The sequence below is a fragment of the Dipodomys merriami genome, unplaced genomic scaffold (genome assembly GCF_024711535.1).
Source record: "Dipodomys merriami isolate MVZ:Mamm:240054 unplaced genomic scaffold, mDipMer1.0.p SCAF_4, whole genome shotgun sequence".
NCBI classification, from domain to species: Eukaryota; Metazoa; Chordata; class Mammalia; order Rodentia; family Heteromyidae; genus Dipodomys; species Dipodomys merriami.
In genome coordinates this window covers 45,185,951-45,207,178 of record NW_027205603.1, presented here as the reverse complement: position 1 = coordinate 45,207,178, position 21,228 = coordinate 45,185,951, and the positions used below count along the sequence as shown (strand labels likewise).

At 42.5% G+C, this 21,228-nt stretch overlaps 2 protein-coding genes across 2 annotated transcripts in view; one reads left to right on the top strand and one right to left on the bottom strand.

Moving 5' to 3' along the window:
* The window catches only part of Rdh10 (retinol dehydrogenase 10), a 33,410-nt gene extending 19,359 nt beyond the window's left edge, over positions 1–14,051 (bottom strand). The window contains exons 1-2 of the mRNA XM_069990933.1: positions 13,631–14,051; positions 11,871–12,106 (exon numbers count right to left, since the gene is read on the bottom strand). Coding sequence (XP_069847034.1) covers positions 11,871–12,106; positions 13,631–13,919 — 525 coding nt within the window. The 5' untranslated portion in view covers positions 13,920–14,051. The remainder of the gene's footprint in view (positions 1–11,870; positions 12,107–13,630) is intronic.
* Positions 14,052–15,551: 1,500 nt separating this feature from the next.
* On the top strand, positions 15,552–19,199 carry Rpl7 (ribosomal protein L7). Its single transcript, XM_069990934.1, has 7 exons — positions 15,552–15,656; positions 16,341–16,449; positions 16,881–17,047; positions 17,584–17,721; positions 17,825–17,934; positions 18,098–18,307; positions 18,780–19,199. The coding sequence occupies exons 1-6, from the start codon at positions 15,643–15,645 to the stop codon at positions 18,304–18,306; spliced, it is 747 nt and encodes a 248-aa protein (XP_069847035.1). The 5' UTR covers positions 15,552–15,642; the 3' UTR covers position 18,307; positions 18,780–19,199.
* Positions 19,200–21,228: the final 2,029 nt, after the last annotated feature.

The following is a 21,228-nucleotide window of genomic DNA, read 5'->3' as shown; positions in this document are numbered from 1 at the left end:
AGCTATCCAGAATTCTGATCCCATAAGATGATTATATAATATAATTAAGGTTTTACATTTTCCAGCAGATAAACTAAACAACAAAAACTAAAACCAAATTGTTACTTAAATTTGGGTACCGAGTACTTAATAGAACTTTGTTCAGCTACCCCATGTAGAAGAACCCTGTATTTCATTTACTTCCTTTTCCTGTTCAGTTTATCACTGCTCATATGTAAACTATGAAGACAAAGAAGAAAGCCAGCTGACCAAAGATATACTGAACAACTAACTCTCAAGAATACCATGGAAAGTTACAGAAAAGACACCAACTTGCCTTGGGATTTGGTCATAAAACTCTAGTGTGACTTTGATTCTTCAAGCTAGAATTTTACATGCTTGTCTAATTTACAGAGCAAACTTCCTGGGGATATTAAGCTAGAGTTAATCAGTTATTGCTAAACTAACCATGCTAATAAAAAATATCAACATTTGAAAATTCTTATATAATGCCACAGGGCAAAAGCCATGAGTGACTCATGGGAAAATCTTCTTTGCCAGGAGCTTTGAACATATAGCCCAAATAACTATTTGTACACGTTGTAACCTGGAGCTCTGGGCTGAGGGTCTCCCTTCTACCTTCTTCCTTCCCTCTAAGAGCCCTCAGGGAAGTCCCATGACCTCTCTTGAGATTGCTGCCTTATCCATAAAAGTAGAAAGAACAGTGAAGCTCAAATGAGAGAAGAGTGTTTATGAAAAGGCTTTGTAAATTTAAGTGTTATATAAAAAGTACAGTAAATGGACACAAGGCTCATTAAGTGTATATTTATAGGCTACAGACTATTTTGGTTGTAAGTGCTATCTATTTTTGGTTAGGTTATTTCTTCCTCCAAGTTCCTGGTTCTTAGTATGTGAAGTTAGCTTCCAGTCCCCCTGCCCTCCATACTTCTGGTTGTAATCCAGAATCTGACCAGGAAAAGAAGCCTTGAAGACATGCTGCTAAGCAGTAGCTTGACCCGTTTTTGTCGGAGTCCTTAATGACACCGGGAAATAACTTTCCAATAACAGCTCTTTTCTCATCTTTTTCAGTCTTTCTGCATTAAAACTAGAAAGCAACTGTTTCAGTATAAACTGAAGTGGTTGAAGCATAGTCCAGCAAATGGAAAACTACTGCAAGTTAATGAAGTTTTGACTTTTTTTTTTTTTTGCCAGTCCTGAGGCTTGAACTCTGGTCTTAGGTGCTGTTCCTGAGCTTCTTTTGGTCAAGGCTAGGGATTTACCACTTGAGCCACAGCACCACTTCCCCTTATCTGGTAGTTTATTGGAGATAAGAATCTCCTAAGCTTTCCTGCCCAGGCTGGCTTTGAACCTCAATCTTCAGATCTCAGCCCCCTGAGTAACTAGGATTAGGTAATTTTAAATAATTAAAAAAATTAATATACCAATTTCCCTTTGTTTCTTTCCCAAGAGATTGCAGAAAATCCATTTTTAAAAATCTTTCAGAAGTCAGTAGGGGGCAGTATGTTAATTTTACTTTGCAGGTAGGAAAGAAAATTCAGGCTTTGAATTCTAAGTTTCACTTGTCCTCAAAATACCCATGTGTTTACATGAGTTACACTACAAATATTTTCCCAGTTACAGTGATTTGGGAAGTGTAATTTTGAGCCTCTTTGCTTAGAATAATACTATGAAGCTGAAGCTTGTTAATATTCAAAAATTCTAGTAGTAAATATTTGAAGGAAAGGCAGAAATTTCACTATTATGTGAGCAGTAAATAAGAAATACTTGTAGTTTCCCTAAAGCAAAGGACAATGTTTTTATCACACTGTCAACATTCACATCTTTGTGTGATCTATGGAAGTTTTACAGACCAAGTAATGTTTTGTTTCCAAATGTGAATTCATTGTAAGTGGCTTGTCATTATAAGGGGCTAATTTGACAGCACTCAAGGTTTTGCAGTAATTGCCCTCACTTGTTAAGTATTCTCGAAGCATTTGCTTCAGTGTTGAAAGTTTTATTATCAGTACTAGAGGATATTCATTCTCCCCCCTGTGGTTCACTTAATTTTAGTTTCAGAGCATTTAGGAAAAATGGGTCCTGACAGGTATGAACTTGAGTTTCAAGAGAATTGACAAATAAAGTAAAGAAGAAAAAAGAATTCACATATTCACATATGGGCCTGAAGTACAAAAGCTCATCAAGTAAAGGATGTTGGCATTCCTGTGGATGAAAAGCCTTCTCTTCTAGAGATGTGTAAGCCTGCCTAAAACCAGGGATCTAGGTGATTGAAACTGGTCAGCCAGGTATGTCCAGGTAATTGTGATTAAATCCTGAGGCCATGCTGGGCTTCATAAACACAGGGTTAAATCACAACACTGGGACATTTTCTAACATACTAACAGCATGTTCTACCCTGTCACAACCTTAAAGGAACTTTTAGGTCAGTTTAAGTTCGAAGAAGGACATTAGTCCTTTGAAGAGGGAATTTATATAGTAACTTCTGAGGTAAGAAATCACTAATTAAACCAAAAGAGATTAACACATTTTAATCTGATCTCTTGAGTTACAGGCTGCAAACATAGGATTTAATTCACTTAACTGAGGCCAGCAATAGTTCACTATTTTTTAAAGACTATTAAAATTTTGTCATACTCCAAAGATTAGTTACAAAGGGTCCTTTCTCCTGAGAAAATACTGGTTATGTGTGCAGGAAATAGGATACAAATCCACCCTGTCAGTACACCCCCTAGTGGAATTTCAGCATAGTACAGTTTGGGGGGTCCAAAAACACCTTGGTACTGGTATTCAAAATGTTTGGGACAAGTGTTTTTGGATTTTGTAACATTTGCATGTGTGTGTGTGTGTGTGTGTGTGTGTGTGTGTGTGTGTGTGTGTGTGTGTGTGTGTGTGTGTGTGTGTGTGTGTGTGTGTGTGTGTGTGTGTGTGTGTGTGTGTGTGTAAAACAAGATTATCTTAGGAAAGGAACTCAAGGCTAAACACAAGAGTCTTTTGTGTTTCACAGATACCTTGTACACATAGCCTGAAGGCAATTTTAAGCAAGTATTTTTAGTGTGCTTGTTTTGACTATGATCCCCTCAACATGAGGTCAGGTGCAAAATTTTTCAAAGTGGAATCATATTGATACTCAAAAGTTTCAGATTTTGGAGTATTTCAGATTTCAGAAATTTGGGTTAGGGATGTTCAACCTGTATTTAGGATTTATATTATAATTTAAATAGCCTTTTTTTTTTTTGTAGACCTAGTAGCTGTGATTGTACCATAAACAGATGCTTTCTACTTACTACTATACTTAAAAGACGCAAACCAATAAACAAAATGTTACTTATACATTTATCTATATAGGCAAATACCAAAATTAGACAGATGCAAGGTGCTACTTATCTTAATTGAAAGAGGCATAATTTTAGCAGAAATTTTAGGTGAATCTACTGATTTTTTTTAATATCTCAAGATCTTAAATAAAAATGGGTTTCCAACTTAAAATTCTAATTCTCAAGAGAAGATATCAAATTGCTTGCAAGTAATTTTCTCTGATTGCCACTAAATCAATTCACTAAAGTCACTAGATCAATCCACTGGGATTTGTCAAAGGTCTTGAAAATCTGAAAATAAAAAAAATTAGAGCAAAAACAAAATCAAGGGAAGAGAATGAACAAAGAATGTGAGCAGTTATGAGTTTACCCACAGGGTTGGTAGGTTTTCTCTAGGCCTCAAGAACCTAATCCTGCAAGAAATGGCCAAAGATTGCCATGTGGGGGGGCAGGGGGAGGGGCACTCTCCATTCAGTCTTTCTGAAAAAGCTATTCAATTAATGTTAACATTAGCACAGGTTAAAGAATGCCTCCACTTTGACATGTCCCATAGATTAATTTCTACTGGGATAATAATGGATAAAGCCCAGATACAATAACAAGGGAGAAAAGAGCATCTTTGCTTCCAGGAATTGAGATAAATAGCACAAGTTACTTCATAATTAAACGCAAAAGGATCTTTTTTTTTTCCCCCTGTTTTATGTCTAGGGCTTGAACTCAAGGCCTGGGCGCTATCTTTGACCTATTTTTTTTTTTTTTCTCAGGGCTAGTGCTCTACCACTTTGAGCCATAGCTCCGTTTCTGGGTTTTTTGAGGGTTAATTGGAGATAAGTCTTACAGACTTTCCTACACTAGTTGACTTAGAATCACAATGCTCAGATCTCAGCCTTCTGGGTAACTAGGATTTGAGTAGCTAGGATTACTGATGTGAACCACCAGTGCGCTGCCGAGAAGGGGTATTTCTTTCAACCAAGAATTTATGTCTATTCAACAGACTACTGAACTTGAGAACAATCTAGAAGTCACAGTTGAATCAACTAAAAGAGATCACCCAGTTAGATAGGGGACACAGGGAGGACTGGTCTGAGCACACAATACTAAAGAGCCAACATTTCAAAGGTGGGAGGCTAAGAGGGAGGATCAAAAAGGTAGAAAACAGCACAAGAAAGGTGGTTGAATTTCAAGGAGACAATCAAGAAGGTCACACTCTGGAAAGATGAAGCTGCACACTAGATTTGGCAATAATGATGCACTGCTATTTGTTCATATGGCTTAGAAATTCAGGCATTGGGCCAGGTGTATTGGCAAATGCCTGTAATCTCAGTATTTGGGGGATTGAGAGAATGATTCTGAGTTCTAGTCCAGCCTGGGCTATAGGATGAGACCATGTGAAAGGAAGCAAGGAAGGGAGGGAGGAAAAAAAAAGGAAGGGAGAAGGAAGGAGGGAAGAAGGAAAGAGAGGAAGAATGGAAGGGAGGGAAGGAGAATAGGAAGGGAAAGGATAGGAAGGGAGGAAAGAAAAAGAAGGAAGGAACGAAGGAAGGAAGGAAGGCAGGCAGGCAAGCAAGCAGGCAGGAAGGCAGGCAAGGCTACCTAGCACTGTTTGCTGGGGCTTGAACTCTGGGCCTAGGCGCTGTCGCTGAGCTCTTCAGCTCAAGGCTAGTACTCTAGCACTTGAGCTGTAGCACCACTTCTGGTTTTCTGAGTTTATTAGAGGTAAGAGTCTCACACTTTCCTGCCCCGCTGGCTTTGAACTGTGATCCATCCTCAGATCTCAACCTCCTGCGTAGCTAGGATTACAGGCATGAGCCACCAGTACCTCGCTTGGAAAGTTTTTTATATGAAGTACTGTCTGGCTCCCTGCTTACACCAGTTATGTAAAGTAACATTTTATTTTATAAACTTTGTGTGTGTGCCAGTTCTGGAGCTAGAACTCAGAGCCTGGGGGATGCTGTCTCTGAGTTTTTTATGCTCAAGGTTAGCATTCTATCACTTGAAGATAAGAAGCTCATGGACTTTCCTACCCAGGGAGGCTTTGAACTTTGATCCTCAGATTTCAGCCTCCTGAGTCGTTAGGATTACAGGTATGAGACACCAGTTCCTGGCTCTTATTATAGATTTTTATTTCTACCAACAATGGATTTGGGCCTAGCATGTAATACATATACAGTATAGAAACTAAAAATTCAATGAGCATGTGATTCTATTTTGTGTGTATAGTATATACTCCAAAGTACCAAACAATTGCTGTCAAAAGAGATGTTTTTCTGTTTTTAACTAGCAGCACAAGAATTAATATGGTATAACTGAATTCAAGATTCTAATTCTTTCATGTGTGGGCTGTGTGTGTGTGTGTGTGTGTGTGAATGTGCATGCATGCACCTTACATGTCTCCCTTAGCTTTTTCCGCTCAAGGCTGATGTTTAGCCACAGCTCTACTTTTGGCTTTTTGTTGGTTAACTGGAGCTAAGAGTCACATACTGTTTTGTCCAGAGCTGGCTTTGAATCAGAATCCTTAGACCTCAGCTTTCTGAGTAGCTACAATTACAGGTGTGAGCCATTGGTGCGGGGCTTCAAAGTTTTCATTTCTAATGCTCTAATATTTTATACATAGGATCTTTACTTACTAACTGAAACTAGTTCTGGTATAGATTTAAAAATTGGCAGCTGGGTGCCGGTGGCTCATGCCTGTAATCCTAGCTACTGAGGAGGCTGAGATCTGAGGATTGTGGTTCAAAGCCAGCCTGGGCAGAAAAGTCTGTGAGACTCTCCAATAAACCACTAAAAAACCGGGAAGTGGTGCTGTGGCTGAAGCAGTAGATCGCTTGCCTTGAGCTGAAGAGCACAGGGACAGCACCCAGGCCCAGAGTTCAAGCCCCATGACCGACAAAAAAAAAAAAAAATTGGCCATAAATTCTATGTTCTAAGTAAAGTAGCTATTCTAAGATAGGGAAGCGGTTTTTTGTTTTGTTTTGGAAGTGTTTTCTTATAAAACATTTAGTCTGGTAATTCTTTTTTTAATTTTTCTTCCCAGTTCTGGGGCTTGAACTCAGGGCCTTGCGGGCAGTCCCTGAGCTTCTTTTTGCTCAAGGCTAGCACACTACCACTTGAGCTTCAGCACTATTTCAGACTTATTCTGTTTATGTGGCCAGGGCATCATGCATGTTAGGTAAGTACTCTACCACTAAGCCACCTTCCCAGCCCCTTAATCTGGTAATTCTTAATATTGTAGTATGGTTCAAAGACATTTTTTTGAACAGCTGGTTTTATCTGAATACTTTGAAATGAGACTTTAAAACTCCTAAACTTAGCAGGGTTTAAATAAAACCAGGTGTTTTTTGTTGGTTGTGGGGCTTGAACTCTAGGCCTGGGGCACTGTCCCTCAGCTCTTCAGCTCATGGCTGTGGCTCTACCACTTGAGCCACAGCCCACTTCCGGTTTTCTGGTGGTTTATTGGAGATAAGAGTTCCACCGAGTTTCCTGCTTAGGATGGCTTTAGCGATCCTCAGATCTCAGCCTCCTAAATAGCTAGGATTACAGGCGTGAGCCACCGGCGCCCACCTAAAACTAGGTTTATCTAAGTACAGAATAAAGGAATATTGTACATAAGATTAAAAACCAATAAATCATGTAAGAATTTAACCATTAATGCTTAGGGACCAGTCAGGAGATAGTAGCTACAACTGTAGCACTAATGTCTTTAAGTGCTACATTACTCAGATCTAGCTGGTAGGCTTTTACTTTTCCTGGATGGATTTTAACTAAATAGACTTTAGACATTTGGATATAGATAAATGCCTAATTCAGTAATTAGTATTTTAAAACTGTGAAACCTTTTAAGTTAAGTGGTCTATTAATTAACTACCAATTATCTTGTCTGACTACCATATCAATAGAGGTAAATTACCAACTAGCTATCTGACAGATTTAGTCCTTTACCATGTAAAATTTCTTCAGCATATAAAAGGCCTATAGTTAAATGCTTTGCTCATTCCCCCCCCACTCTCCCCCTTTGCACTTTTGGTTAATCAGGGATCAATTGGCTGCTTATTTATAGGGCTAAATGCAGCTGTTTGGTTTAAAAGGATGCTCACCATAAACTTGGTCTTTCAGAAATAACCAAGCTAAGATTCTACTCCCTTGGAAAAATAACAAGTGAAGCAATGTAATATTTGGGGGAAAACAGGGAGTACAGTAGGGAGGCCAGCTTTCTATATTTCAAGTAGAATAGAGAGCTATTTCCAAGATTTTGCACCTCAATGGGCTAGAGTCTTTTTGAATGATTTCTACACTTGCATTAAAGTGCATGGCATTACTTTCATTCTCCACAGCCTTGTCTTGTGCTTTCCACAGCAGATCATGCCGACTAAATATACTCCAAACCCCACTTTTTTTTTGGGGGGGGGGGGGGGGTCCAGTCATGGGGCCTGAACTCTGGGCCTGGGCGCTGTCCCTCAGCTCTTCAGCTCAAGGCTAGCGCTCTATCACTTGAGCCACAGCGCCACTTTGGCTTTTTTTTTTTTCTTTTTCCTTATGTGGTGCTGGGGAATCAAATCCAGGGCCTCATGCATGCAAGGCAAACACTCTACCACTGAGCCACCTTCCCAGCCCTAAACCCCACTTTTTAACTGGTGCGTAAGAGAAAGTTACAGGGAGAAGTGCCAGTGGTAGAACACTATAAGGTGTATTATGCCACTTGGAAAACTGTGACAAATAACGTGAGGATTATAAAAGCTTCTAAATGTTGTAGACATGGTATATAGCTAAGAAAGAAAGAAGGATTTATTTTAGGGTGCTCTTCTTGAAATCTTCTTGAGGAATAGGTCATTGGGGAAAATGAATAACCATTCATTCCATTTAAGTTTGATTCAAATTGGTATATCTTTAGCAGTTCTCTTAAAGTCCCTAGCCTCATATCAAAGAGTAGAATATACTCCTACAGGAAAAATGTAAGTTGGGTAAGAAACAAAAGGAGATACAAACAATAATAAAGTCACATTGCAAAGAATCAAACCTTTCTGAACTTGAGTTAGTCTAACATGGTGCTAACCTTTTGAAAATTTACAACACAGAGCCATGTAGAGTACTCTGAACAGAATACTTTCTAAATATTTAAGCAGAAGCTAATTACATATTACTAACTAGGCTCTATTCTGTTTTAGGCAAGGAAAGCAAACAGATGTACATAAGAAACTGGCTTTGTAGTGAGCTTGCCATCTATGTTGGAGTGAAATAAACAATATGAACAAAGTAATTCCAAAAAGAACATACTCTGCACCAAAGGTTGAGAATGCCACCAGAGGCTGAAAAGAAAAATCATGGAAAACTTTCCACAAGTCTTACACAACTTCAAGTTCATTGGAAAACAAGAGGCTAGATTAGAGGATGGCTTGATGATAGAGTATCCTGTCTACCATATACTTGGCCTTGGGTTCAATCTCTAGCAGAGGAAAAGAACACTTAAAAAAAAGAAGGAGAAGTGGCGCTGTAGCTCAAGTGGTAGAGCGCTCGCCTTGAGCTGAAGAGCTGAGGGACAGCGCCCAGGCCCAGAGTTCAAGCCCCACGACCGACAAAAAAAAAAAAAAAAAGAAGGAAAGAAAAGTAGGGGTTTGGATGAGATAGTTGCTAGGAAACTTTGACACTCTAGTGGTACCCAAGAATGTCAGCAGGAGAGAAAGATTACATAAAGAATTTGAACTAGGTCTTAAAAGCTACAGGAGTGGAGAAACAGCAAGTTGTAGGCAAGGGGAGTAGTATCAGGAATGGCTTGAAAGTGGGGGCATCCATGGCTTTTCAGTGGAAGTCCCACGGTTTCCTATTTCGCATGAAAATGACTTTCACTCTGAGTCAGGAACAACATACTACTTGTTCATCTATGAAAACAAACATTAACTGCTACTTAAAAATCTCAAGATGACCTGTTCAAATAACTGAATGAGCTCTTTGCCCAAATGATCTAGTTTTAAAATTCTATGGAGCAACTTGTTTTCCATACCCAGACACTCATTAATTTTTCTGGAAGGAAAATGGCACAAATCAAGGCCCATACATCTTGAAGAAGAAAAAAAATCACTACCTACTTATTCACCTAAAAGGACTACTGGAAGGGAAACAATTTATGTGGCTTTCAATGATACTATGTTGCCCTCCCATCCCATCATTGTAAGAATGATAAATTTAGTTGCCAAATTTCAGCTTCTCCAAAAGTTTGTCTCAGCAAGAAGTCACAAATGCCAACACTAAAATGAATTTTCTGACTCAATATTGAAAATAAATTCTTAAGTTTAGATGTTTAGGGGAAAAACAGCTGGAGAATTCAGGAGCCTCCCATATTTTAATATGAAGTGACGTCATTACTGCCAAAGCATCCAAGAACTCCCTAAGCGGTGTGTTAAGCAACATCCCAAGGCACAGAGAAGACGCTAGGAAGGTGGGTGTTCTTGCTTCTTGTAAAGAGTCAGTTCCAGAATGACTTTTCTGTTAGCAATTTGAGTCCATTTCTTCTTAATGTTAGAAAGTAGCCCGATGTTAGTAGTAGAGTATATCGATTTATGTGTATTTCAAAATTGAGGCTATGGATTTTCTGCACTTAGCACAGTCTAAATTAGCACTTAAGAGTATATATAGAACGGGTAGGAAAGATATGCTGCTCTCCTATTATAAATATTTTAAATGAAGATTGTATGGAATTTCTTTAAAATCTAGTTTATTTGAAATTTCACAAGTTAGCAAAATATTCATGCAGAGAGAATAGTCAAGATGGTGAAACTTCAGAGTATGCCAGAGGTAAAAGTTTATAGTTAGGAAACATTTCATCATTTCAGTCAAAGGTTATTTGGAAAAAAAAAACAAAAACCCAAACCAGTTCCTGTGCTTAACCCAAACCAGTTCCTGTGCTTCACCCTAACCTAGGAAGGACTCTGTATCTTTTTAAGGTTGGTGAGTTCACTGAAATCAACAGTTCTGTGGTAGCTCCATGCCTTCATCCTTACCTTCCTGCAACTTCGGAAACGACATTCCACCTGCAATTTGTTTGCCTTTTCTTCAAATGGAGGCTCTTGGTTTTACTCAGAATTATGAATGGCCCAAATTCTTGATAAATGATATTGTCAAGTGTATTTATTTGGCCTTTACCCACCTAACCCACGTTTGGCTACTTGCTACGTGTTCTTGTGAACATGACAACAGCGAGGGAAAAAAAAGTGGGTTCTCCACACCCACTGTACCCAAGGGACATGCACATACACTAACATGCATACGCTCAGACAGGACATTTACATTCCCTCAGCTGTGCTTGGTGAGCTCCTGACCCATTTAAAACACAGACACGAATTAGCCCAGGTTATTTATATTTCATTTGTAGAGGTTTAAAAATGAGTTCAATAAAGCTAATGTTTTAAACTAAAACACTAAAATTAGCTTCTTCCAGGATCACATAAAAAACATTATACTGGATAAGCAAAATTTGAATAAGGACTTCTAAGTTTTCAAGCTGTTGCTAGAAAATTAATAAGATTTAATGTGACCTATTTAGGAGAAATGGTTCTTTGTTGTGGTCAATTAGAAGAGTAATTTACATATGGAAAAATTAAATAAAACTGTATCTTCTTAAATTTTCTTTCTTCTTTTCCCCTGGTTGCTGACAATTAAACTCAGATCTTGTGTATGCCAAGCAAGCACTCTTCCCCTGAGCTGCACCTTGGCCATCCACTCTTTCTCACCTCTACTTTATTGGATCCTACTTGTCTATAGAAGTAAATGGAAATTATTATAGGGATAAAAGCTTATAGGAACCCAACAGTGTTCATTTATAAGAAAATACCTATTTATCTTTATTGAAGTTAATTAAGCTAATAAGTTGGAGTTATTTTGCACCTCCTAAGCAGAAGTCCTCTGCTCTCATTCCTAGATACTCCTGACTAGATGCTAACATCACTGAAGTGCCTGACTTACCTTTTCTCACAAACTCCCTTCCCCTCTATGTGGTCCTAACAAAGTGACTTCTACTCTCATGAGAGGTTCGTTTATAAGCTGAGTAAGTCCTGAGATATCCTCAATCAGGAAGATGCCATGCACCCTGTGGACCGTCAGTGGATGTGAAGTAACTGCTGGGGTGGCCTGGCCACTCCCAGTGGACCACAAATGCTGATCTCAGAATCTTTGGCACTTTCTAAAATGTGGCTGAATAGTAATTTGGAAGCCTAAACCCTGGCTTTAGGAATTCATAAGAACAACCAATGTTTTATAAACTCAACAAAAAGTAAAATAAACAAACCCAGGGGTTTATACTCCCTCTTGTTATTTTTATGGCAATCTTTCAAACTACTTTACAATGTTCACTCTTCTAGTCTCTCAAGAAATACTGAATTGGGGGAAGGGGAAGAAAGCCACGTTTTAATAGTAACCGACATACGATGTAATTCACCATGAGGGAATAGCTCATTAGTAGACTATGGTGAGAGTGCAGGTGGCTTTCAGGCTGGCACTGAGGTCTTTCTCCTTCCCAACCTTCTCATAGAGGAGGGCCCAAGAATGAAAAACAAGGATGTTTATATTTACCCAGAAGTGAGCGTGGCAATTGACCATCATGGTTCTCTCAATGAGCTCATCAGGACATTCCAGAAGGTGATGTCCAGAGACCACACCAGCATTATTGACCAGGACTGAGACCTCACCAACCTCCTTGCGGACCCTTTCAGCCGTCAGGTAGACATTCTCCCTCTTGCCCACATCACAGGTGTAGGTAAAAACCTGCAGGTTACAGTGGGGCAGAATTTCTTCCTCACCATTCCCAGCTGTCCTCAGAAGTCCAGATGAGGCGAAAATGGAACAGAGAAGGGGTACAGAAAGTGAGTCCCATGGCAATCAGTAGGACAAAGATCACACAAAACAAAAACTCAACAGTGAGCTTCAAATTTCTAACACCATAATGCTTGCCAATAACTGCACTTACAGCTGCCTTCCTCCCCCCAAAAGTCTTTGGGAATTACAGCAATTTACTGGAGAACTTTGCTTAGGGGAAAGCCATGTCATTGTGACAAGCCCAAATACAAGTAGACCACATGGGATCAGCTTGCTGCAGCTAAAGACACCTGCACAGAGCTGACCTCAGCCCAGAGAATAACACACATTACACATTCCTGTTTTGGAGGAGAGGCCAGAAACATCCCTTAATAGAAACAGAAAATCACTTTAAGGCTCACAAATCAAAACTGTAAATAATAATTGGAATTCATCCAGGCCAATTAATGAATCTAAAGTTTCTTGTGAAAAAGTGGAGGTTGCTAGTATGTGCTTACTGGGTAGCCTTAAAAAGTACCATCACAAATCAACTTCACTTTTACCATGCAAGAACTCAAACAGCTTAAAACCCCATATCTCTTCCCTGGAAAATGAACAGTGTTGTCTTTTAGGCGTTTTGGCTTTTGGGGGTTTGTTTTGTTTTGTTTTGTTTTGCTATTTTTGCCTCTTCATGCTAGCAGTGTAACATTTTTTCACCTTAAATCAAAAGGACAAGTGCCAATAAGTTTAGTAACAAATGATGGCTGTGGGGAGGCGTGATGTCCAAGGCAATCCTCACCTAGAGTTCAATATTTTCCCTGGAAATAAAAAAATGCAGCCTCAAAGCAAGAGCCATCGTCAAATTTCCTGGACCAATATTGGTGACTGGTTAGTCTCTACTTGGGCTTAAGAAAAAGTCTCAGATTCCTGCTAGTTAATAAGTATACAAAAAATGCAGATAGGAGGGACCAAAACCAAGGAAGAAGTTTACAATGGAGTTGAAATTCTCCAAGTTCTTTCTCAAGGGGCAGTTGCATCTCTCAGGGTGTGTAAGTCTAAAACACTATGGCTGGTGAAACAAGGTAATTATATACCCTTGGCTAAAGTTATAGCTAAATTACCAACACTACACTAGTCCAAGGGGATGCGGACTAGACTAGAACAGACACACATTCAGTCCATCCTGGGACAAACTTCCCAGCGATTCTTTACTTTCCTATCTCCCACTGCAGGTCAGAGCTAGATAATTTCTTTAGAACCCAAGTCTGTGGTCACAATAACCTCAGGATTTAGGAAACCCAGAGATGTCCCCAGAGTGATAGGATCTCCGTTGGAGCTGGGTCTAATACCGGGGAGATCGTGTTCTTTAATCAAGGGGCAAATTCCACTCGCCTTCCAGGAGACCAGCGGGGCGTTCTTTTCCTCGAGAGCTGAGGTGCCTGTGACAGTGGGGTGTGAAAGCCCTCCCCGGGTGGAGGGACAGGAGGCGAGGAGAGAGGTTTGACCCAACAATGCTCGGGCGCGGGATCGCGAGTTACCTTGCAGCGCGGCGGCATCGGCCGCCTCCAGGTCGCGGTAGATGTGGCGCACCATGCCCGCCGTCTCCTCGTTGCTCTGCGTGTTAATGTCCCAGAGCACCAGCAGCGCCCGGCGCCGGGCGAACTCCAGAGCAAAGAGGCGGCCCAGGCCGCTGCCCGCGCCGGTGATGAGGCACACCTGGCCGGCCACGCTCTTCTCCTTGGGCCGCACCAGCCAGCGCGCCGCGGCCAGCACGAACGCCCAGAGAACTTTGAAAGTGACCACGAAGAACTCCACCACGATGTTCATCGCGACGCCGGGGGCCCCGCACGAGCCCTGAGCCCGGGTCTGCACCCACCCTGCGCCGAAGCAGCCCTGTGGCGAGTCCTGGGACGCTTGTCAAAGCGGCTGGGACCAGAAGGTTGCACCCCGCGCCCGCTTCCGAGGTGCCCGTGGGGCTGGAGTGCGCGGCGCAGCTCCCGGTTGCGCGCGGGGCCACTCCCGCCCCGAGCTCCGTGCGGTGGCCCCCGGGCTGTGCTCGCCGAGGCAGCCACCCGGCTCGGCGCCTCCTGCCGGCGGTCGCCCGCCTGTCCCGGAGCGCCCCGCTGGCCGGTTGCACTGCAGCGGCGGTGACAGCCGCGAGTTAGGCGACGCGCGCTGCCCTCATGGCCGAGCCGTCGCTGCTGCCCGAGTGTCCCCTCCCAAAACCGGCTGCAGCGGTTTCCTCTCACCCCCGGGGAGAGATGCGTGGAGGACACCGCACCGGCCGGTCGGCAGCCGCTGGAGTTGTCAACTTGACCCAAGTTGAGACAGGGTGGGAGAAGGGGGTGCAGGGCAGCGGAACACCAGGAAGGGGCGACTCGCACCGTGCAGGCGAGCGCTGCCCCACCACTCGCAGCTGCTCCCGCGGTCTCGGCTTCCCCGGCCGTGCGCTCCCTGCGGCTGTCACTCCGGCACCGGGCTCCGGAGTGCAGCGCCGCCTGCAAGCCGGAGCGCTCCTGGCCAGGTCTGAGCGGGCTCCACAATCGGCGCTATATAAACGGCGATCGGGAAGAGCCGGCGGCGGCATCGGCATCGGCCCTCCCTCCGCTCGGCCCTCCCCGCCCCCGGAGCACCCCGCCCCCGGCCCGGCCCCCCGCCCGCCAGGCCGCCGTCCACACAGCCCTGGCGGGGCAAGCCCCTCGCTCCCGGCCGCGGCCGCAGCCTCCCCCCCCCCCCATCGTCACACCTCCCACCTCGGCTCACGCCCCCTGCCGTGGGTTGCCCCGGCCTGCGCCGGCCGGGCCCCGCGGCCCGCGGCGCACCAGCCATCCTCCTCGGGTCGTCTAGTCCTCACTTTCCCCAGTCTCACCACTCGTGTTAGCTAGGGGACTCCGGACGGCCCCGCCTGCGATCAGGCGCTGCGGTAGACAGCCCTGCAGTCTAGGGAGATGACTAGAAGGACCTCGGCCGCGCGGCCAAGGGGGGGCGTGGTTGTCTGTAACTACGGGTGGCGGGGAGCTGCGGAGATCTCCAGTCCACAGTGACTTGGAATAGCACGAGCCGCTCGGGACGGGGCCTCACATGCTCTCGTTTCCCCTTCTGGATTCATGATCACTGTGGCTACCTAGAACCCGGGTCAGGCGTCGCCCTCCCTCCGGGCAGGCCATGGAGTGGTGCATGCCGGGACTCGTAGTTCTCATCTGTGAGGCGTGTTATTTGGGTCAAGTGAAGAGTGAAGTTTAAACCTGAGGCAGTCAAAAGCAACAGATGAGGACCCCGAACGGAAAGGCGCAGCGCTCTTTGCTCTCGAGTTGGTCAAAGGGCGTGATCGCTGCAGTTACCTTTCCTTATGCAAACCTGAAAGTTGGTTGGAAGATATTAAACCAGGCAGTTCTTAATTTTACGCCTGCGGAGTGGGCGCTTAGTTCAGGGTTTTGTCGGGGTTTTTTTCTGGCATAACCTAAGACACCTATAAGTCATGGGGCTTCATTCTCGCAGTCTTTAAGTGGACAGTGCGCATGCGCTAACTTCCTCTTTTCCGGCTGGAACCATGGAGGGTGCCGAGTAAGTTCCATCTCATCTTCCCCAGAATCCTTCTCCATCCCCGAAACCCGAGGCCTTTATCCTCATTTTTCCCCAAATTGTCTGTAGCTTGTGCCTTTGTCCACGTGTTTGTGACGCCTTGTGACAGCTGTGGGACTCCAGGCTAGGATGCGAAGAGGCGGCCTTGGTGCTGTGGTTTGGGATCTTCCAGTAGTGAGATGTGAGGGCAGAAAAGCGTGTGGAACCCAACAGTCAGATGGAGTTGAGCCTTCCGTGGAAGGTCTTTGCAGAGACTAGCGAGATGTCTGGGTCGAATTTGGCTGGCTAGCAGTGGGCCTTAATGTTTTTCCCGTCAGGCCAGTGCGTTGGGCATGTGCAGCTTAAGACCTAAACCAGGGTGGTGACTGCTAGACGACAAACGGTCGCCTTTCCGCAAGAAGCGTCATGTACGAATTGTTAGTGTATCTTGATATTTTGGGCTAGTCTAAGGGCGAGACTTGTGGCTTGAATGGGTGTAAGCTTATTAATGTGCGGGATGGCTAAGGGTCTGTTAAAGTGACGGTTACTGCCAGATTATATCTGATCAGAGCAAATAAGTTTCAAATAGAGCCAGTGATCCTAGGTATGCTAAACAATAACTGCTGAAAGTACTCAGTACAAACACTGGGAGGTTTTTGAGTAACATGCTTGGTTTGCTAATGACAGAGAGAAGAAAAAGAAGGTTCCTGCTGTGCCAGAAACCCTTAAGAAAAAGCGAAGGAATTTCGCAGAGCTGAAAATAAAGCGTCTGAGAAAGAAATGTGCTCAGAAGATGGTAGGTAAACTTTGGAAGGACAGGGCATTGTGTTTGGTACAGCTGTGGAAGTGAATGTTCTCTGAGATTCTTTACGTCAGTATTTGTCAAACAAGTGGGAGGTGCTTCCTAACATAGCATTCTCAAGCTAACATAGGTTGTTACTGCTTGGGGCTGGGAAGGTGGCTCAATGGTAGAGTGCTTGCCTTGCATGCATAAGGCCCTGGGTTCGATTCCACCAGAAGTGGTAGAGTGCTAGCTTTGAGCTGAAGAGCTGAGGGACAGCACCCACAGGCCCAGAGTTCAGGCCCCAAGACCAAAAAAAAAATAAAATGTTACTGCAGAATGGAGAGAATTACAGGGGAATTACTGCTTTTTTCTCTTTTTTTTGGAACTGGTATGAGTTGTGTTTGGAACTAGAAAATCATGTATAACTGGTGCTTGGTTTTCAGCTTCGAAAGGCAAGGAGGAAGCTCATCTATGAGAAAGCTAAGCACTACCACAAAGAATACAGGCAAATGTACAGAACTGAGATCCGAATGGCTAGAATGGCCAGAAAAGCGGGCAACTTCTATGTACCTGCAGAACCTAAATTGGCATTTGTCATCAGAATCAGAGGGTACGTTGTGACTGTTTTTTGCTTTTTTTTTTAAAGGGAAAGCTATAAATCCCTAGAGAAACTTCCTTCTGGGAGTACTGAGTGGAGTAGCAATGCTTTAGATGTAGCTAGAAAGGGTTGGGGGTGCTTTTAAATGTGCTTAGTTGGCAGTCTCTAGTCCCATAACTGTCCACTCTTAACTGAGAGGATGGGTCTAAGATTTTTGCTCAGGCCTAAGCCTGCTGCTTAGCTTTGTTGATAGATGCACATTTAACCATTCATGGGTAAGGAGCTAAGATTGCAAGCCTTGTGTCCTTTTTCTAAAGGTTTGGTTTTAAGCTGCATCCACAGCTACCCACTCCTAAATATCCTGGGAGTTGATTTCAGAAATGGTTATAACAAATATTTCATAAATGTGAGTGATGGTAAGGAAGTCAGGACCTTTTATGTATTCAGCAGACTGAAGGAAAAATAGTGGTTTTAGGTCTTTGCAACATACTTCCTATCTAAAAATTGATAAAGGCCAGAATAATATTTTTGTTCCCTTTTCAATGCAGTATCAATGGTGTGAGCCCAAAAGTCCGTAAGGTGTTGCAGCTTCTTCGCCTTCGCCAGATCTTCAATGGTACCTTTGTTAAGCTCAATAAGGCTTCAATTAATATGCTGAGGATTGTGGAGCCATATATTGCATGGGGGTGAGTCTCCTTTTTTTCTTTTGGTTCTGTTTATTAAATTATGTAGCAAGATGAATTTCAGGTGCTCTTGACACAATGACTATGTCTGTTTTTCGTATTTAAGGTACCCAAACCTGAAGTCAGTAAATGAGCTCATCTACAAGCGTGGTTATGGCAAAATTAATAAGAAGCGAATTGCCTTAACAGATAATGCTTTGATTGCTCGATCTCTTGGTAAGTTGTTTGAGAGTGAGTGATAATTCCTGACTTTTTGAGGTCCTTTGTTTTGCCATTAGGAATCTTTATGTATTCCTTAAGCTCCTTGAGGAAAATACCTTAAAATTCAGTGACAAACCTTTTAAAAGACATTTTGAGACTGTAATCTTGTATTTTACAGGTAAATATGGCATCATCTGCATGGAGGATCTGATTCATGAGATCTATACTGTTGGGAAACGCTTCAAGGAAGCAAATAACTTCCTGTGGCCCTTCAAGTTATCTTCTCCCCGAGGTGGCATGAAGAAGAAGACCACCCACTTTGTAGAAGGTGGAGATGCTGGCAACAGGGAGGATCAGATCAATAGGCTTATTAGAAGGATGAACTGAGGTGAGGCTGCATGCTAGATAAGTACTAGTAACAGTGTGGTCTTGAATATTTTTTCCATTAGTTAATTGGGGATTTCAGTGCCTTTTAATCAGTTTTCCTTGGGGAAAAAATCTGTCATACATGATGAGTTTAGTTATTTCCTTTTGAGGACTTTTTGGTTTGGAAGAAACCTCTGTTTATTTAAATGGAAAGTGTGTCCTTCGAATTGCTAGCAATTGGGAAATGTGGCTTAGTGGTAGAGTGTTTGCCTGTCATGCATGAAGCCCTGGGTTCAATTTCCTCAGTGCCACATGAAAAAGGTAGGAAGTGGCACTGTGGCCGGGCCTTGAGCAAAAGAAGCTCAGGAACAGTGCTTAGGCCCTGAGTTCAAGCCCCAGGACTGGCAAAAAAAAATTGCTTGCATTTTATAATTGACTTATGTTCATTTAGGCTGCTAGAATTTTTCTTTTAATAAATTTTTTTTCCCTTTCAGGTGTCTGCCATGCTATTTTTGTAATTGGGTCTGTTAATAAACAAGTGATGATGGCAAATTAAGATGTATTGGTGATTCTTTTATTAGCCTGCCTCTACTTCTCCTAACTACTGGTAAATCTTAATGTCCAGATAATTTAAGTTGTTGGAAATTCCATATCTCAGACTTTGACTTTGCCTGCAAATTATCATGGATTATGTTATTTTTGTCTATGCTATGGATGTAAGGCAGTAAGAAATGAAAGTTATACCTGTGAATGAAAGTTATTTCAGAGTATCTTACTCATTTGTGAACTTACTAAAAAGTGGATATTGTTGCAAGTAATATGAAGTACATGGAATAAAAGTAGGCATTTTTACAGTCTTCGTTGATAATGCCAAGGATCTGATGAAATGGGAAATAAATACCTTGTTAGATTTCTTTTTGGTACTGTTTTATCATAGTTGCTCCATAAATTGGGTGTTTCTACTTAGAGGTATTGGAAATTTCTTGAAATTCTGTTTTCAGAAAGCTATTTCTCTTTAAGTTTCTTTAGGGTCAGTGAGTTCTTGAGAGAAGTCAAGATAACTGTAAAATCATTCATCTATGAGCAAGCCCATATTTGGCCAGAAATTTATTATCTTGGTGAGCTGTTGGTCAGTTTTTGTCTTTTTTAAGTTCTAGGTGTAGCCAGAGTTCTACTTGTGAACCTGTGTATATCCAGTGTTGGAAGATAGCTGTGTACCTAGTTGGCTTCAAGGATGTATGTGTGTGTTGTACTATAAACTGAATTTAGTACCTAGGCAAATAGTACCATTTGAGTCATACCCTTAATTCTTAGGGTTCACAGCAATAGTATAGGGTTTTCATATATCCATGTCCACACGACTCTTAATGCTGTCAACTCCCTGCCAATAGCAAAGTAATAGTTTGTTAGTGAGTTAACATTAACATTGAAAGTATAGTTTTTTGAGCTGAGGTATAGAGAGGTTTAAGGAATGCTGGGATGCAGAAATGGCTATTCGGGGGCTGGGAAGGTGGCTCAGTGGTAGAGTGCTTGCCTTGCATGCATGAGGCCCTGGGTTTGATTCCTCAGCACCACATAAACAGAAAAAGCTGAAAGTGGCGCTTTGGCTCAAGTGGTAGGGCGCTAGCCTTAAGCTGAAGAGCTGAGAGACAGTGCTCAGGCCCAGAGTTCAGGCCCCATGATCGACAAAAAAAAATGCTATTCATTGTGTCTGTATGCAGACATACCTGCTTTTAGTTCTGGAGATAAGTACTTTGTATGGGAGTGGGGCAAAGGATCAGATGTGGGAGGAATCTGGTCATGGAGAGCTGAAGCTCTTACAGGCACATTTCAGAGTGGAAGTAAGTAGGGGGAAACAGCTGAAGCCATTAGTTGACTGACTGCAGAGGAAAATGAGGCCATCTTGTATACAAGGGTGGAAGTGGTATGAATGTTCTACCTGGTAACTTTAGATCCAATGCAAGTTGACACCTGTTTAACTTAATGCCAAACTCTTAACTATGCCATTGCTTTGAAACCAAGTTCCACCAGAAGACTCAACTGGTACATAAACTAGGGATCTCTAATAGGTTCAACAATAGTTCATTAAAATAATTTCCATACTTTTGGCAGTTCTAGGTTTGGAACCCAGGGCCTTGTAGTTGCTAGGCAAACCCTCTACCAGACTTGGTCCCCTGCCTCTTGACCTTATTTCTACTTGTGCCCTTTCAGAATTCTAACATTCTAATTCTTTCCCTGCCTATTATGTTACCTAGTGTTTGAGAGTTCATTAGTGGGTTGAGTGCTAGTTTTGAGAGTTCATTAGTGGGTTGAGTGCTAGTTTTAGACTGATTGTAACCTGTTACCTGTGAGGTTGGGGCTAAGTCATCAGACATACCCAGTTATAGAACCAGAAGTGGAGTTGTGGCTCAAAATGGTAGAATACTAACCTTAAGCAGAAGAACTTAGGCCATGAGTTCAAGCTCCATAACCAACAAAATTGAAAATAATAAATCTTCTATTAACATTTCTAAAAGATATGAGTGAGGAATTTTCACTGGTTTCAAATCAAGGTGTCAGCAGCAGTACTATTTCTAAAATAACTTGGCTCATATCCTGGTCTTCAAAATTCAATCTGTATTTGGATGCTTACAGTAGTGACCTTTTGGTGACATTGAGCTTCCATGATAATCTCATTAGAATCCTTAGTTTAAGTACATCTACAAAGTTTCTTTTATTTCTCCATGTATAACACCATGTTTACAGAATTTAGGGAATGGAAGAACTGTTTGACCTGGAAAAAGGTCTTCCTGACACCTCTTCGTATAATATAATTTTGTTTTTATAGCCTAAGTGATTTTTTTTTCCCTACTGCTTTTCCCAGCTACTCCCCAATATGACTTGATTTTGAACTTTTCCAAACTCTTAACTCTGGGAGCTGGGTACCAGTGGCTCCCAACTAAT